The 17,981-nt window shown below is 41.7% G+C and overlaps 1 protein-coding gene across 1 annotated transcript in view; it reads right to left on the bottom strand.

The window, feature by feature from the left end:
• Positions 1–282: 282 nt before the first annotated feature.
• Positions 283–17,981, bottom strand: part of LOC137651285 (retinoblastoma-binding protein 5 homolog) — a 202,150-nt gene continuing 184,451 nt past the window's right edge. Inside the window, exons 9-10 of the mRNA XM_068384554.1 lie at positions 2,234–2,480; positions 283–1,724 (exon numbers count right to left, since the gene is read on the bottom strand). Coding sequence (XP_068240655.1) covers positions 1,615–1,724; positions 2,234–2,480 — 357 coding nt within the window. The 3' untranslated portion in view covers positions 283–1,614. The remainder of the gene's footprint in view (positions 1,725–2,233; positions 2,481–17,981) is intronic.

Genomic DNA, 17,981 nt, shown 5'->3' with positions numbered 1-17,981 from the left:
AGAATTGTTCGGTTGTTAGAGTAGTTTTTGTGGTATAAGTGTCAATACAATTGGTATTATACTAGTGGGGAAAAATGTACTTAAATATTTTTTTTAAATCATGATTTTTGCTCATAAATCCAAAAGTTTTTGATCAAATGACTTGAAATTTTTATATGATGAAGGTATTATATATGTCTAAAACATATATAGAAATTGTGTAATTTGGATCATTAGAAAAAAAAAATGGCGGACATGGCGGACGGTCCCCTTGAGTATAACATCAGTTTAATCAAAATCCGGTTTATTTCAAATATAGCTATATTTTTTACCACAGTAAATTGATATACAGTTTGAACAACGACGTAGCTTAGTCCAAGAGTGCATATGCTAATTTTATATCTCGTGTAAGATGCGACCCCCTTGAATTTACCTTCAAAATTAGTCTTCAAAACTCACATGTTACGTGAGTATATACAGTATATACAATACCATGATCTATGACAAAACATCTATTATATCCAAAATGAGATTGTAACTGCAAACAAAGAAATGTACTTTCTTTAATTTCAAAGAATGGCTAATCATCACAGGAAAAACAACAATCTAATTGTTTGCTGGACATTCTTAAAAATGCATAGATAGTTGAGGGCTAAAATTTACCTAATTTGAAGACTCGGAATCTTAGTCTAGCCTTATTAACTGAGCAAACACATTATGCAGTGTAAAATTTATTTCTAGAAAACATGATAAATCTTATATCATAAAATGGTGAGAAATAGTAAGTGTATAGGAGAGTTAAAATCATTAATTCTGCTACTGTAGTATTGGGATACTTTAAATATAACACAATGAATAACCTGCCTATAAAATGCCAAGGCTAGACAGTAATGCTAATGTAGAAAAACATTCATCATATTTATAACAAATTATATTCTACTATTTTTAGTAATGCACTGACACTTAAAAAGAAGCTGTACATAGTTTTAAATGTTAAAATAATTTTGCACACAACATTTACAAAAGAGCTTTCTTTAATAATACAGTAATTCTCTTAGTGATTATCCAAAATTCTGCCATTTATTCCCCACTTATTTCTACTAGATTTCATCTTACATCAACAATCTATACACTTCATTTGTACTTAAGGTTACACCTCCTATGTTTAACTGGTGAGCTTATCATCAGGTGCACTCAGTCTACCGTTAAAAGTGCTGTATACAATCTCACAAGGGTAGCTCTAGCCTAATGAAAGGAGATTTATTTTTGCATAGCATACACTTTGCATTTTAGATGAATTCCAACATTGTTTTAATATGACCTGACTAAATGATTTACATCTACAGGCTCTCATGGGGTCTGCAAGTGAGAGGTATTAAAATAGAACCATGTAAAGTGAGATGTTGGACAGATGGAAAAGAAAAGCCCTACGGGAACAGATGTAAAGTAGAAGACAAGGCAAAAGTAGCTGATAGAGCCTATGAAAATATGCTGCAAAAAGTCTTTAGTTACACTTAGACTTACATGAATGACTTTATAAATTTGTGTACCAAAGTACAAACATAATCTTATGTACACGATGATTCCTGAAATTGAATTTGACTACTATTACAAAGTAGAAGTATAATATAAAATTTAATGCTTTTTTCTGTCCTTTTTAGATTCTCCTTTTGAGTTACTTCGCCCTTTCTTGCCTCCTACGTTTTGCTTGTCTTTTGGTCTGTTGCTCATTAGTGGATGGATCTCTGTGGATAAAGAAAATAACAAAATTATAACTTCTCTCTCATACTTTGATATCACCAACATGAAAAATAACTCATGAAAGTTAATAGTACTGGAAATAAATATCAACAGTAATCTGCATACTACAGAAGTATGAATAAATTTCTGCCTCACACTGGGTTCATACTCAAGACCTCTCCATTGGTGTGGTTGGTAGTGCCCTCATCTTCCAACAGAGAGGTTCTGAGTTCTATCATGATATGAAGTAGAAATTCTTTACTGCTATCATTGTCATAAGATAGTTAGTTTACCCAGACCATCAAGTCAAAACACTTGACTTTAATGGGCATTGTTAAATATATAATCAGACAGATAATCTGTGTACAGAGAAAACATACTGTATTACAGATCCTTGACAATATTGGGTGACACCAGAGATCTCATTAAAGGAGCATCTCTTACAATTGAATTACTAAGGATAAACAATGAGAGCATAAATTTCCAGTAAGAAAGAGACAAAATAAAGGCTAACCTTCAGTTGGAGCATTTTCCAAAGCCACATCCAAAGTTTTAGGTCTTTTCTTCTTTGGAGAAACATTTTCTTTGCTGTCACCTGACCTTTTATTACTAATTTCCTCAGGAGGTGCCCCTTCAGGTCCCCAGCCTTCCTCTGGTTCTTCAATTTCGGGAGATATGGGAAGATAGAGCAGTGCATCGCCTTCTTCTTCTTCGTCTGAACTACAAAATGCAGTGACGGGCTCAGTGCTTGTCACGTCAACCTGAAAGATAATTTTGTTCACTTTCTATAAGTGTATACAACTTTATTTGTCACTGCTTCCTACACAAATTACAGTGCATAAAATGAACTTCTGAAAGTCAAACTAACATTAAAAAACATACAAATGGTTTTATGGTTGTTGTTGATTGACTCTCTAAATTAAAACTTTAAAATATATACATGGAAAGTAAAGGCAAGGAAAAGGAACACTCATGAATTTGTATTCAAACAATTGAATGATATATAACTAAAAAATACTTTGTGGCCGGGTCCTAGGGCCTGTTAGGCCATTCAGCAGACAAATACAATTGAGGAAAAACCTCACTGTTGCACTCTGAAGTTAAAGAGTAGATGTTGGACAGCAAGAAACAAGAAAGGAGGCACGAATGGTAGTAATATAGGAGTCTAAAAGGCAAGTTTTGCTAAGGAGAGAAGAAACGATGCAACGAGTAATGCCTTCAATTCACCGCATGAGGTTTCCTGATGGCACCACCTCCATATTGTATCTTTAGTGTTGGTATGTATATTATGTTGTAGTTTATTTTTTTCTTTCTCTCATCCATTATATCTTTTAAAATTATGCTTATGTTAATAAATACTGTACTTTATTGTGTACATGTAAAAAAACAAAATACTTTATCATTCATGAAGACCATTAGAAAACTAGGCAAAACTGACAAAATCATGGTGAAAATAACAATACATGAGAGGAGAATTCTGGAATTGGTTGCACGTGTTACTGAGCATACCAAAGTGGTGAGCAGTGACTAAGAGCCCTTGGTCTTACCTAGCAGCTAATTAGTTTAGATTACTTGTCAATAGCAGTTTCCAATTGGATCTTCAAAATCTTAGATGAAAATAATAGGTTTTGGGATAATGCATCTTTCCTATATACGTATACTGTATACCGTATATTACTGTGTAAAGGACGAACCCCAAAATTACATAAAAAATGCGTTTTTATCATAAACTCTCTGTAATGGGCGAACGGCAGTTTCAAGGCCAGCTTAATGTTAATGAACTTTTATTATGAATCTTACTCCACGTCATAATCTTTATTAATACTATTACATATTTATGTTTTTAGTTTATAAAATAAGCTGTATTTCTATTTAAGAAAGAATAAAACTAAAACAATTCGTGAGTTTGAACACAATGTTTACATTATTCACTCTATGTTTACATATCATCATTCTTAACCTTTTTCCTCCTATTCTCACTCAATATTTTGCAACTACAAAAACATGTTTTTGCAATAAAGATAAAATTAAAGTCTTAGTTTTGATAAATTTACCTTTGCAAACAACTATATAATTGTAATAAGCATATATGATTCTAAGTCAATCCTTCTAAACTGCATGTAAAATCATTTTTCTAGATAACTAGCAGTAGTTCTTTGGCAAATTTTCTACTACTAATACCCGATTGCCACATCTGTTGCATGCAAACATGACAGATTTGGAATAATTTGTATTTTTCCTAACTATACAAACCCGGAGCTCTTGACGCATGAGTAAAGCATATTATTTCGGCGATAGGTGAAACTAGCTGTTAAAACTTTTGTGACTTGTAACTACCCTCTGCTAGTTAGCGGAGATGGTAGCGGGAGCAGACCAACCACTGCGCTCACACCTGGACTAGTAAATAACGATCACTTTGCAATTAAGGCAGGACTTCTGGGGGTGGGTGATGAGTGGGATCAGTATGTGTAGAGCTCCAGGTTTGTATACAGTGGTTAGGAATAATACAAATTACTCCAAATTTGTAATTTTTCTGGCACTTTATTCAAACCTTCCACTCTTTATGTAGGAGACTCACTTCATGGTGGGTAGAAGTCCTAAACCAATTGGCTGGTGACTGTCCCGGGGTGACACTCTGTGCTTTGCAGGAGCTGTTTAGAGGGCCCCATGACACCTCATTACCCTTAAAGGGTGACAGCCTGGGCAATCAGTGCTAGGTGTGTGAATTTAGTAATGTGACTTGACCAGCTAAATGTAAACTTGAAATTAAGCTCCTCACTTAACCTAGACATTGCCCAACTCCACCTCGTTTGAAGAACGGGGACATAACAAATATATAAACATATATGGTATCAGGTTACACAAGAGACAATGGTTAACACCTGTAGTTAAAGGAGATCAGCTTACAGAGTTCCTCGGATGCTGGACCCCAAGAGAGGGGAGAATGAAATAGGAAGTGGCCAGTCACTCACTAACATCTGCCCTCAACCAACTGCTATTTATCCTACAAGGAAGCCACCACAGGTCCTAAGGTAAATGTATCTGGGTTCCTGTGGGTTGTGTCTTGTAGGTAGTGGCTGGTGAACGTAGTTTGCCGTTTCGACACGCCTGCTTGCAGTACCTGCGTCACAAAGAAATTCTTCTTGAACGCCAGGGATGTGCCGACACCGCTGTCGTCGTGAGCACAGGACTTTGACTGGAAGGTGAGAAGCCTGGTTATATGGCTCTCTCGATTACCTGTCCAATCCAGGAAGAGATGGAGTTCTTTGTGATTTTCCTTTTGGTTCTCCCCATGCATACAAAGAGCCTGCTGATCTGAGGATGGGCTCTGGAGGTTCTTTCAAGGTATTACCTCAGTGTCTTTACAGAGCAGAATAACAGTTGGTCTGGGTCATCTGATACAGAATAGAGATTCTCCATCTGGAAGGGCCAATCTAGGACCTTATACAGCTTGGATTTGAGTCTTAGTCACAGCTCAGGGACGAAACTGAGTGTCACTTGCCTCCATCCCCTTGAATGGGTGATATCATAGGACAGGCCATGTAGCTTCCTGACTCTCTTTGCAGAGGCCAGGGCTAGGAAAAAGACTGTCTTCAGGGTCAATTCACAATCTGATGCTTGATGAATGCCTGATGAAGAGGTTTGCGAGTGTAGTAGTGTACTTTCAGTACGTTTCAAGGAGGTGGTTAGACTTCTGACTGAGGGCAGGAGGGATCAAAATTTCGTGTTGCAATAAATGATGGTTTGTGTGTAAAAAAGCTTTATGGTTTGGATTTTATGAAAACACTTTACTTGTTGCATTTTTTTATGGTGGGTGGTCTTTTTCTCCGATGTCACTTCGTCCACGTCTTTTTGTCTAATGTCTTTTCGTCCAATGGACCAATGGTGCAACGACATTTGGTCCAATTTCTAAAGAAAACAAGTGTTTTAAGGGATTGTTATTACCATTTACTTCACTTCTGTGTTAAAAGTTTATACTTTATGGGACATTCAAAATTGTGCCAGAACAGTGGTTTCAACTATTTTGCAATCATGTACAAGTTAATGGTAGCAGTTTCCCACGGGTCTTTGGATTACTGTCGAAAAAAACCAGGCATACATATGAATCAGTTTTTGGGCAATTGAAAATTATGCAACCTAGTGTAGCTTCAATTGATCTCATGGCAGTTTTTGAAGTTGCAATTCATAAGTCATTTAATTCATCATTCCCTAATTCATCTATCGTTTCATCTGGGGCAGTCCATGTTTAGAAAAATTGTTGATCTAAGTCTCAAAAAATAATATATCAAACACTGAATTCTGTCCTAGTAAGATGTTTTTCAGCATTAGCATTTTTCCCTACTAAAGATGTTGAAGAGGCCTATGAGGAATTGATAGACGATAACTTAATACCTTCCGAATTAATTGCTTACTTTGATGTAACTTACATGGGAGTCGTAAGAGGGCGTGGTGCAAGACGAAGGAGAGATCCACCTATTTTCCCATAGGATGTATGGAATGTTAATGAGCGTATTCTTCAAAATTTACCCAGAACAAAAAATAATGCAGAGGAGTTTCATTCTGCTTTAAATCGTTTAGCGGGTGGAGCACATTTGAACATTTGGAAATTTATCAAAATCTTGAAGGTAGAAGAAGGATTTATTCAAGGTAAAATGACTCAAAAACTTTGAGGAGACCCATCAAATTCTTGTTCACGATATCAAAAAATCACCGAATGTCTCAAAAGATTGGTAACTGGATAAGAGTCAACGAGGAGTACAGTTTTTGAAGAATGTGGCATATACTTTGTACCAATTTTACACAATCATCCTAATGCTTTCTTTTTTTAATCATTCATTATATTACATGTGTTACTATTAAAATTATCAACTTTTATTTGCTTTCTTTTATTTTCACTTCAGATGTTATTTCTTACATTTCTTACCTTTAATACTCAAAGAATCAGCTATGCTAAAAAGTTATTATTCCGCAAAGAGTAGTTATATGTTGAGCAGTTCCTCTTTAATTCTATATTGTCAGACACTTCCATTTGATTTTCCTTTCTAACCTAGTTATTTTCACTCCTATACTTTGAAGTTTGGCAATTAACCATTATAAATAACAAAGGAAAAAAGAGGACCTTACAAGGTTTAATTTTCTATTGGGGAAGTTTTTTCTTTTATTTTTTATGGATTGAAACGATTTAGAATTGGACCAAATGTCGTTGGACCAAAAGTTCATCGGACGAAAAGACATTGGACAAAAAGACGTGGACGAAGTGACATCGGACGAAAAGTCGGTACACGTTTTTTATAACCCTCAAGTGCCCCCCACCAAATAAGAGCCTTAATCTGTTATTATTTCTTTTATCAGGTAAGGACAGCAAGACACTACACCCAGTAGGGAGACAAGTAGAGGTTCAAGAACTGTGGAATTAATTGTACCATAGGTTTCTTTATCAAGTAGAGAAGCATACTGCAGACATTTGACTGTGTAGGCCTATATTGACAGAAATTCCCAAGTGTGAGGGATCTGCCAAAAACTGTTGTTAATTAGCCCAGATAGTGGACAGCAGGAATGAAACTATCAGACATACTATGTGTATCCTGTTAAACCATAGAACTGTGGAATTAATTGTACCATAGGAGTTCATTCTGTTTTGTATTTTGAATATGTTTGTCGATTAATTTCATTCGAAATAGCTTAAAAATAACCTGAATTAGCATATTACAGTATTGTATAGTTTTCCTCTCAGGAATGGAATAAACTTATTTTCCCCTTATGTTATAAACTGGAAGCATTTCCTTCTCCTGTAAATGTTCCCTTTTCAGCCACTAATTTTGTCTTTTTTTCCTTAGGATCATTGTTTTACCCCCCCCCCTTTTTTATTTCCTCCAATAATGTTTAGTACTGTACTTAATTAGCCTACAAACGGCTTATCTCTGAATAATACAAAGTAATTACAGTCTTAACTGGGTCCCCTTGCCCAGTATAAAATCAAGGGGTGGTGCCCAGTGCCCAGTTCTCTTGACCTGTTACCTAGATATTTGGGTATTCCACCATTTTACCTTTTTTGTGTAGTGAACGTTGGAGTGTGGTCGGCGTTCGGACACTAGGCAGTTTGGGTGCTACCTCTGGCCACAGTCCACAATCCACTACATAATTTTTGGTGCCCAGACCCGGGAAACACCAACCTTTAAACATGGCATCGTCATCGACCAATGGTCAAAAGGCTAAGAAGAGCCTGATCCGGGATGTGGAGAGTCTCGTCAAGATTGTCAGTGACCTGGCAACTCAGGTCAAGTCCCTGACACTTCAAGTGGTGGTGCTGAAGAGCATTGAGCTGAGCGTCACCAATGTGCCACATTGCCACTGGGGTCACAACCACAGTGCCCACCTGTGCTCCTACGTCCCAGGCTTGGCCGAATATCAATGGTCTGGCAATCCCAGTAACTGGAGCAGTGCCAGTTATTGGAGGTCTCAAGCCCCCTCCAGGGCTCTCATCGTTACTCCCCACTGTACCAGGCTTCTGGGAGTCTCCTGCTTAGAGTGGACCGCTTGCTTCCTTGCCTGTTCCGCCAACTAACCGCGTTAGTCCGCCAAAGGCTGTAGTCAGTAGACTAGGGGAGCAGTTCCTGGACAACTCGGCCGAAGCCAGTAGGCCAGAAAAGGCTCCAGCAGCTACAGCTGAGGCACTTCTTCCCCAAACAAGGGCCATTCCAAATCAGAGAAGCCAGGCCAAGGAAAAAGCCAGACCAGTATTACCTGAAACTTTGACTACGTCCCAGGAGTTAACCAGCGACGATTCTGGTAGCGAGACTTCTGGTGACACTTCCAGCTCCTGCTCCAGTGTCAGCTCAGACGACACTGTCTCCACCGACCAGGCCCAGTCCCTCCAGACAGAATGCAGACTAATCTGCAAAAGGCCCTCGACTCCCGGAAGAGCCCCAAGCCTGGAATCTTCCAGCTAGAAACTGGCCAGAGTTTTGCCTGATTCCTGAGGGATCATGAGCCCTACTGCGCGAGCAAGTATACCACAGGAAGCTCTGGCTGGTGAACTGTTGAGCTGGGGAGGCTCCTAAAAGAGGAAATCAATGATGCGTTCTTGGCAATAGGTCCAGAGATCTCATACCCCGACATGAAAGAACTCCTCGACTGGTGCCGAGAAGCCCTAGAGAGGCATGATGCGGGTAGGAAGGCCCGGTTCAGCAGTACCACCTGTGGCGAGGGCGAACTGCTGAAGAGTTACACCGTGCGGTTGCCCTCCCTGTTCAGGTCGGTCTATCCTTGCCGTAGTTTGGACTGGAGAGAGCAGAGGCGAAAGCTCATCGGAACTGTTCCGAGCAGAGCTGCAAGTTGGCTGGAACAGTCTCTGGCCACCATCAGTGTCACCGCTAGCCATCAGGCCACTTGGCAGGATGTTCTACACCTGTTGAGTGTTCTCGATGAGGCATCCCGTCAGTGAAGCCATAAGACAGAGGATTTGGTCATCAGTAGCGTGGAACAGTCATGGCATGGCTCGTATGCCGACAGGGTTGCCATGGCTGCCCCCAGCCATTCACCTAGACCTGACAGTGTGTATTCACGCACTCCTCCTCTACCTGTCCCCAAACCTGCACCTGTGGAAGTGCGCCTGCCACCCTCACACACCCCGGATAGGTCTCCTCAATTCCAGGAGGTACTGTGCATAGTGCAATAAATCAGGGCACCTTGTGGACGAGTGTCGCAGACGCCTCAACCTGTGCCTACACTGTGGTTCGGCCAACCATCATGTAGCACAGCGTGGACGACAAGCTCCGCCTATAAGCACATCACCTGTCTAGAAGACAGCTAATGCCTGCAGCCCTGGGAGGGAGACCATCTCTGTCCAGACTCCTTCAAGGTGGAGAACGGTGAGTGCTACTCCAACCCCGTCATCCTATTCTGGATCAACCAGTAGCCGGGAGAGCCGAAGTGAGAGCGAGTCCAGTGCTTCTTCTCAGACTGTTGAGAAGAAGAGGGAGAGCAAGAGATCAAAGCCCAGGAAGTCATCAAGAACTAAGGAGTATCATAGGGCTTTAAACACCAGGCCTTCGACGTAGAAGATGGGGCTACATCGAAGGAGGGTGTGAGTGCTGGGGCTACATCGAAGGAGGGTTTGAGTGCTAGGAAGCGTGCTCCTAGTATTCCAGTGGCAGCCTCGGAAATCTCGATTTCCAAGGTTACCCCTCAACTTGAAAAGGTCATTGCACCTCCAATGGCTCTTTCAGGATTGGCCAGTGATAACCTGTCCTCGACACTGTCCAGAGCTTCTCCAACTGACTCCTCCAGGGAGGAAGCAGGAACTGAGGCGGTATTGAAAACCCTTCGTAGGGTTAACCTGGCGCAGTTGGCTCCTGTACCACTCATGGTTGTCCCAGTGACCATGTCTGATTTTCCATCGGGAGCAATGGATGCTCTCATTGACTACGGACCTGAAGTCAACCTCCTATCATCGAGAGTAGTACAGGATTGCCAGCTACAGATGGTACCCACCACCATTGGTATGAAGGGTTTAGGGCAAACAGGACCTAAGACCTTAGGTACTGTACTGTTGACCTCTATACTGCATGGAATAACATTCACCCCGTGTGTGTTCCATGTGGTGCCCTCAGGGACTATGGCTGACCACGTAGTGCTTGGTTACCAGTTCTTGAGAGCAAATGGGGTGATAGTTGATGGAGCCAGAAATCCGCTGAGCGTTGGCAGTACTCCCCAAGAGCCTCTGTGGGAGTATTATGTCCCAATATGTGGTGCCTGTTGTCAGCAAGTGCTTTACGCACTTGAGACCTACGCAGCTGATTCAATCAGAATTGCCAGTATTGAGCCAGTTCTTGTTCCTGTTACAGTAGACTTTCCTAAGGGACTTGACCCCTCTTTTAGGTGCCCTGCTTGTTCGACCAACTGCTGGCCGGGGATGTATTATGATGGCGACATCATAACCCCCGGTCTGTCAAGAAAAGATACATCAATCCCTGGCATCCTAGAGCTGAAGATGGAAAAGCCTCAGTTTTAATCAAGGGTTTTTCTCAAGAAACTGACAAGATCAAGCAGGGTGATCTCTTGGGGAAGGTGTTCACCATGGTAATGGTGGATGCTCCTCTATCCTGCCTGATAGCACAGGAGTGAGACCTGACACCTGAACCAAGCGTATTGGAAGAGATGGACAATCTATCTATCTCTGATGAACTGGACTCTTCTCAGAAGGACCAATTTTGTCAAATGCTTCCACGTCATCTTCTGGTCATCAATACTGGTGATGAGGATGTAGGAGAGTGCTCAAGCACACCAATACGCATCCACCTGCATGACGAGACGCCCATTCATCTGAGGGTTGGATGGTTTGCCAAACCCGTCACTGATGCCATCAAGGAACAGTGCAAGGAGTTGCATGAACTAAGTATTATTGAACCCAGCATATCTCCTTGGTCTTCACCCATTGTTCCAGTCCGAAAAAAAGGACAATAGTATACGGCTGTGTGCGGACTGCTGTAGACTGAATAAGGTGACTATCTCTCATAAGTTCCCGATGCCTAACATGGCAGACTTCGTATTTGGGCTTCAAGGAGTCAAATACTTTACAACCCTTGACCTGGTTTGTGGATACTACCAGTTACTGTTGCCAGAGGACAGTAAAGAATACACGGCTTTCTCTACCGCCTTTGGACAGTGGCAGTTCAGACGCTTGTCGTTTGGACTGAAAAATGCACCTGCAGTGTTCCCGAGAGAAATGCAGAGTATTTTCCAAGAGTTCCAGAAAGCCAAGGTGGTTGACTACATTGATGACATCTTGATACTTGGGTCTTCTTTCGAGGAACACCTGAAAGTGGTAGAACTAGTTTTGGCTACTCTCCAGAAGCACGGACTCGAGATAAAACTCGTGAAGTGTTTTTGGGTTCAAGCCGAGGTCCAGTATTTTGGTCATCTGGTTGGACGTTCTGGTATGCGTAAGCTGCCAGAATACATCCAGAAAGTGGAGGACTTCCCTAAACCTACCAGTGTGCGTGAGCTACGAGGATTCCTGGGACTGCAGTTACGGGGATTCCTGGGACTGGTAAACTTCCAACGGAAGTTTATCTCCATATCCTCACAGATAGCCAAACCGTTATCTGCAAAGACTGGAGGATGTAAATCCCAAGGGACTAGAAAACTGAAATAGACGGTGCCTTTGTGCGCTTGAAGGAACTGAAGAAGGAGGACATTATGTTGTCATACCTTGAATACGCCGCTAATGCTAAACACTTGGAGTTGTTTGTTGATGCTTTGGGTGAGGGTGCTGGTGCTGGTGCTTGTCTGTGCCAGGAGTCCTTGGAGCATCCAGGGGAGCGTCAGGCGATAGCGTACGAATCCATGACTTTCCTTGACTGCGAGACCCGTTACTCTACCATCGAGCGGGAGTTGGCTGCTCTGTGATGGGGGGCGAAAACCTTCAGGGCCTTCCTCTATGGTCAGTTCTTCGTGATTCATTCTGATCACTGTCCCCTGATGTATCTTCATGACATGAAGATGGTGGACAGGCGTTTAGCACGGACGCTGGACAATGTGTCCGAATTTAACTTTATTGTTAACTACTGTCCAGGTGATCAGAATGCCGCAGCAAACTGGTTATCCCGCTAGCCCGCATTAACTGACTGTCTGCTTGCTACTGAACCCAGCACTCCCAAGTTACCTACACTGGACAGGCCTTGTATAAGGAGGTTTGTGGTGGTCCAGATTCTCTCAGAATCCTTGGAGCTAGTCGTGAATTGCTGGATGGAAGGGTCAGGTGTCGTACCCGACTCGAAGCTGAAGGGAGCCGAGCTCCGGGATGCCTTAGTTCAGCAACTCCTGACTGGACAAGAATAGCAGGAACAGGATCAAGGCAATACATTTTCCACCAGCTCTGGAGTTGCTCTTGGCAGCATCCAAGATATTAAACCTGGAAATCTGGGTCCATTGGGGTCCCACTTGTCCTGAAGTCTATCGTGATCCATCTGTGACTAAGCCTCAGTGTGTGTATTTTCAGTGTCTGTCTGGAGTGCATTTTAACCCTCTGATCGAGCTCCACAAATACGTCCCTCCAACTGACGTGATTCTGGGCCATAAGGCGGCGGTAAAATCTTGTGTGCCTGACACTGAGGGCTTGGTCACTGATGATCAGGAAGCACCGAAGGATTGTCCTGTAATCCACTACATGACAGAAAAGGCACCTCGTCAGTCCAGTTGTACACGTGTCTCAACACTCGGCAGTAAGTGTTGTATAGTAATGATACAAGAGACCTTATTTTGTGCTCTTGTTGATACCGGGCCACAGGTTTGTCTTGTAAGTGAGTCTGTACTGAACCAACTTGGCAAAGAGTACTAGGTACTGTCAGGAGAACAGTTAGAGGGGTTGACTGGTTCCTATACTGTACCAGAATTCTAGGCTACGTCCAGTTAGAGGTGAAGTGTCCTTCCGGGTGGAGACTACCACTGTTTAACTATGAGGTGGTAGCTGCCCAAGACATTAACTTTTGTTTTGTTCTTGGTAGAAATATACTAGATGCAGCCTACCTGACACTGGATTCACCCCGAGAACAGTTGGTCTATGACCACACTACTGTTCCTCATGGGTCTCTCAAGGTACTTTCAGTCTCCCCACTGTATACCGAGACCACTGTTATGAAGGTAACTGACCTTGACCCTGATCATGGAGTGTTCTCCGGAAATCCTCTTCTGTCCTTTAGTCAGGTGGCCAAGATCCAAGGAGATCATCGACAGATCCAAACTGTCCTCAAGATGATCTACTCCGGGGTTCCTGCATCTCGGGTTCCATGCTCCTATCAGCCCTATAAGAGATATTGGTCTGACCTGGAAGTGCACCCAGGTTTGCTAGTGAAGCAGAACCCGGATGGCTCAGTAGTCCCGGTAGTCACCTTCAATGTCTTGATCTACCTAGTTGCCGAGACACACCTCCAGAATGCTCACTGGGGAATCAGGAAAATGACTGCAATGCTCCCTCAACTCATTTGGAACAAATCTTTGATTAGTGTAACCAGGGATATGTGGTGGACGTGTTGGGAATGTCAAACTTGTAAGGTTTTAAGGGAGGTGGTTACCTCGCCAACCTTGAAAATAGTGACCTCTTCTCATTTTGAATTGGTTGCTATGGATCTTTTGAGTCTCCAAACAATCAGTACTGGTTTTATTGGGTGTCTGATGGTAGTCGACCATTATTCCAAATGGGTGACGTAAGTACCCATAAGGAATAAGAAGAGCAGTAAGATATGCCAGGAGCTTGAAGACAGAGTTTTTCCTGTTATTCCTCGTGTTCCAGTCCGGATATTGACTGATAATGGCCCTGAGTTTATTTCCAAGGAATTTACAGAGTTGTTGGAGTGGTACAATGTTGTACATGTGAAAACAACTCCGTATATACCCTCTAGTAATGGAGCAGTGGAACAGGTGAACCGTATCATTGGCGAGTTACTGAGGGTGATTTCTGGGGAATCTCGGAAATGGAACCAGTACTTATTCCGAGCAGTTCTCAGCTACAACCATTCCAACAAAACTGAGATTGGCTGTACGGCAACTGAGAACATACTGAAGGGTGCTCATGATGTTGATAGTACTGTATCCTGTTGCTGTCAGCAGAAACGAGAGACCCATGGGCTGAAGGACATCCTCGATACAAACCGTTTAAAGAGGGTTCTCTGGTGCTTAAGAAGGTGCACCTGTTGGGACACCTTCTGACGAACAAGCTCATCTCTAGATTTGAAGGGGTATTCCGTGTTACTAAGGTACACGAGAATAAGGTCACCTATGAGCTGCAGAGACTGACTGATGGTGAACTGGTAAGAGCTCACCATATCCAGTTAAAGGCCTGGTTTTAACCTCCAGTTTATCTTAGGAGGCACTTTCTCTGGTATCTGAAGGGTCTTGATCCTGTAACAGAGGCTCGGAATACTCCAAGACGTGGATGATAGTCCAACTTCCTCTGAAGTCTCTCAGAGTTCTGGTTCTAGTAGTGATGGTGACTCCTATGGGGTGGCTGCAGTAGTTGCATCATACCTTTTGTCCTGAGATTGTAACAAGTCCGGACGACGGAGGAAAGTCACCATCCTACTAGAGCTATTACTCAGTCTAAGCCCATTCTTAAGCCAGCTAGGACTTATGCGAGGTTATATCCAACAGAAAATTTTGATGAGACTCCTGTATTAAAGCCTGAATCATTTAAAGATCGTTTGGTCCTCCAACTGTGGGAGAACGGCCCCACTGAAATGTGTGAAACCCTGATTTTGACTCCTAAATTGTTGGCTCACTCTCCTGTACCAGAAATTCCAACACCCCGATTCTTAGCCTACTCTTTCCGAGAGGAAGGTGTTTATCCTCCAGGGAGTAGGGAATTCTGGGAAGTTTCCAGTATTTCTGTTATTGGAACTACTTTCTGTTGGCTCCAAGAGTTCCTGTCCAGATTGGTCAAGCCCTGCTAGTTTAGAAAGTCCTTTTTCTGACTCGGCAGTGTCTATTTATCCTGATTATGACTTTCTCGGCTTTTTGCCACCCGATTGTGACGACCGACTGTTGCCTGAAAATCCCACCTCTAGTGGATTTAGTTCCCATGAACTAGGTCAAAAGGTCCTGTTCCTGACCTACCTTTAGTTCAGCCTTGAGTCCTGGAGTAGAGGCCTCGTTTCACTGGTGGTAGATTAAGACACCGATCAGAGCTTGAAGCTGAAGTGGCACAGTTAGGTGCGTCTAACCTTAACGCTACAACACTGTTTGGGTCGCCCGAAACACAACTTTGCCCTGAGTCATCGCCTGATTTTCAGGGATTTTTATTGTCCTCTTCTGAGTCTACGGATTCTGTCTCTGGTTCACCTAAGAGAATGTTGAAAACCCGCAAATACCAACTGTTATGCGAGGTTATCGATCGACTAAAGACACCCAGTTTGTACCTGGAGTCGCCATCTTAGCTTGTCTCCGGTGCTGCGAGAAATTAATATGGCTCGCCAGCAGATTGCTGAATCCCGGCTTAAGTCCCGAGACAGAATTTTGAGACTCAGAAGAAGAACTATAAATCTCCCACTGAATTAATCGCTGAACAGTTTTTATAGCAAGTTTTGATAGCAATTGCCCTTTTTTTATTGGTCACGTTTTGATTCCCACATTGGGGTAGTTAAAAGCCTATAGAATGGGACACGTGTGAGAAAATCTTTATTTATTCACGGTTTTGTAATTGTTGCATTAGTTGTTGTTCTGTAAGTTGACCTTGACCGTGACAGTTATATTAGATTCAGTAAATTTTTATTATCCTGTAAAACCTGTAGTCCAGGGTCAATAAGTTTTGTATTCTTTTAAATTGATTTTGGACGGCAATTGTTTTTTTTCTGGATAGTTTTATGACGGTGTATACCTAAAATACTGAAATGTTTCCTGTAAATAGTGTAATTTATTATATTATACAGTTATTGGAGCATTGTTGAAAGGGATGGATGATAATCTAATTTTCAGTTGTAATGTACAGTACTGTATATCTATTGTGTTTCCTGGTTTATCATCTATTCCTACCACATTTTTAAATAATGTACCTAATGTAATATATATAATTTGATAAGTAGCTGAAGGGACGGATGATGAATTAAATCTGTTTTAGTTGATCATTCACTTGAATGTATGAAGTTGGTGTAGGGCGTTGTTGCTAGTCGCGAGACAATGTTGAGTGGACCAAAGATCTAGTGGGGAATGTGGAAAAATTAAAATTACAGATGGGAAAAATACAAATTATTTTTTATTTTTGGTAATTTTTCATTATTTTATTAGAATGTTAGTTTTTTATATTTTGGTCCTTCTACCTTGTCTCATGATATTCTTTTTTTGCAGCATGCCCTACTCCCTGTAGGGCTTGAAGAGGTTAACTAGAATTGCAGTCACATAAAAAAGGTACTGCCATGAATAAGGGATGTCATACATATGCTACTGCATTGTGATGTAACTGAACTTGAAAGCAAAAACATAACTACGTGTATACTGCTAATACAAAAATGTAAGCTTCATTGTTAGCTTCCATTAATGAATACTCAGTATGAATAAGATTAAGAGAAAATTAAACTAGAAAATTTGCATCACAAACCAGATAGTGCTTTATCCTGAAAAAGGACTTTTATATATTAGTGTATACCTTATTTTTGTGTCTGCGACTTTGCAATCAAGAGGAACCTCAGAAAATTATTATAATTAGTCTCGCCTCTTACCCATTTTCATGGGTATAGAATAACCATGACATACTGTGCATCACTGCGGATTGTACATTTTTTTTGTCTTTCCGATATAGAGCGAGAATGTAGTCAGGTCCAATGTGCAACCTTGTTTTATAATCCCTTTGATCTTTACACAAGCTCGTTCAAATCACATTTGAATTTAGCCTCAAATAGATACACTGTTAAGTGGGCCTTTGTTTAACCCTTTGCGCTCGAAGTCCGGCTCCCAGCCGGCTTTTCCGAATGGTAGGTTCCAACCGAAGCCCGGCTCCTAGCCGGCACGTTTTATAATTGCTTTAGGAGGCCAACTAATGATGTTTCCTTCTTGTAAGAATTCCAGAATAACACTTGGTTTTATATCTTTCAAGAAATGTTATTTTTGTGAACAAAAAACGTGTTTTATGTGTCAATTTTCTTCTTAGAAAAACTGGCTAAATGAAGAGCAGATATCACGATGTTATTCGGCGCAAAAACGTGGGGAAATAGCCAAATTTGCTATTTGTTTCACGTTATTCAGGGTTGACAATCCTCTCGGTCGCTATAAGCCGCTAATCCCATACCATACCCCTATAAACCCAGGTACCCAAACACTCAGACGATCATACACAGAGCAGACTTCTTGTTTCGCCAAGTTGTAATTGATTAGTAACGAGCTCATTGCTGAGTTAATCATGTCTCTCCGACACCGGAAGTTTCTTGAAAACGAAGAGGAAATCTTTGAATACTTTTTAGGACTGACTTCTGAATCGGAAGATGATTCAAGTGAAAACGATGAACCGTCTGCCGCTCCTTCCACATCTGATGAAAACAATTCATTTATCATCGTGAATGAAGACCTAGAAGCGGAATCTCCTGACGAAGACGAGGACGAATACACCGACGATATGGTAAAACCCCCTGAAGAAGACGAAGACACAAATGACGAAAATTGGGCCGATGAAAATAACTGGGAAGAGTTTGATGAAGAGAGGCATGAATTACCCAGATTTACTTTCAAAGGAAGAGCAAAATTCAACTGTCCTGATCAAACTATCAACACTCCTTTAC

Source organism: Palaemon carinicauda, chromosome 12 (genome assembly GCF_036898095.1).
Source record: "Palaemon carinicauda isolate YSFRI2023 chromosome 12, ASM3689809v2, whole genome shotgun sequence".
NCBI classification, from domain to species: domain Eukaryota; kingdom Metazoa; phylum Arthropoda; class Malacostraca; order Decapoda; family Palaemonidae; genus Palaemon; species Palaemon carinicauda.
The sequence above is the reverse complement of the archived record's forward strand: the minus strand, read 5'-3'. Positions and strand labels throughout refer to the sequence as shown.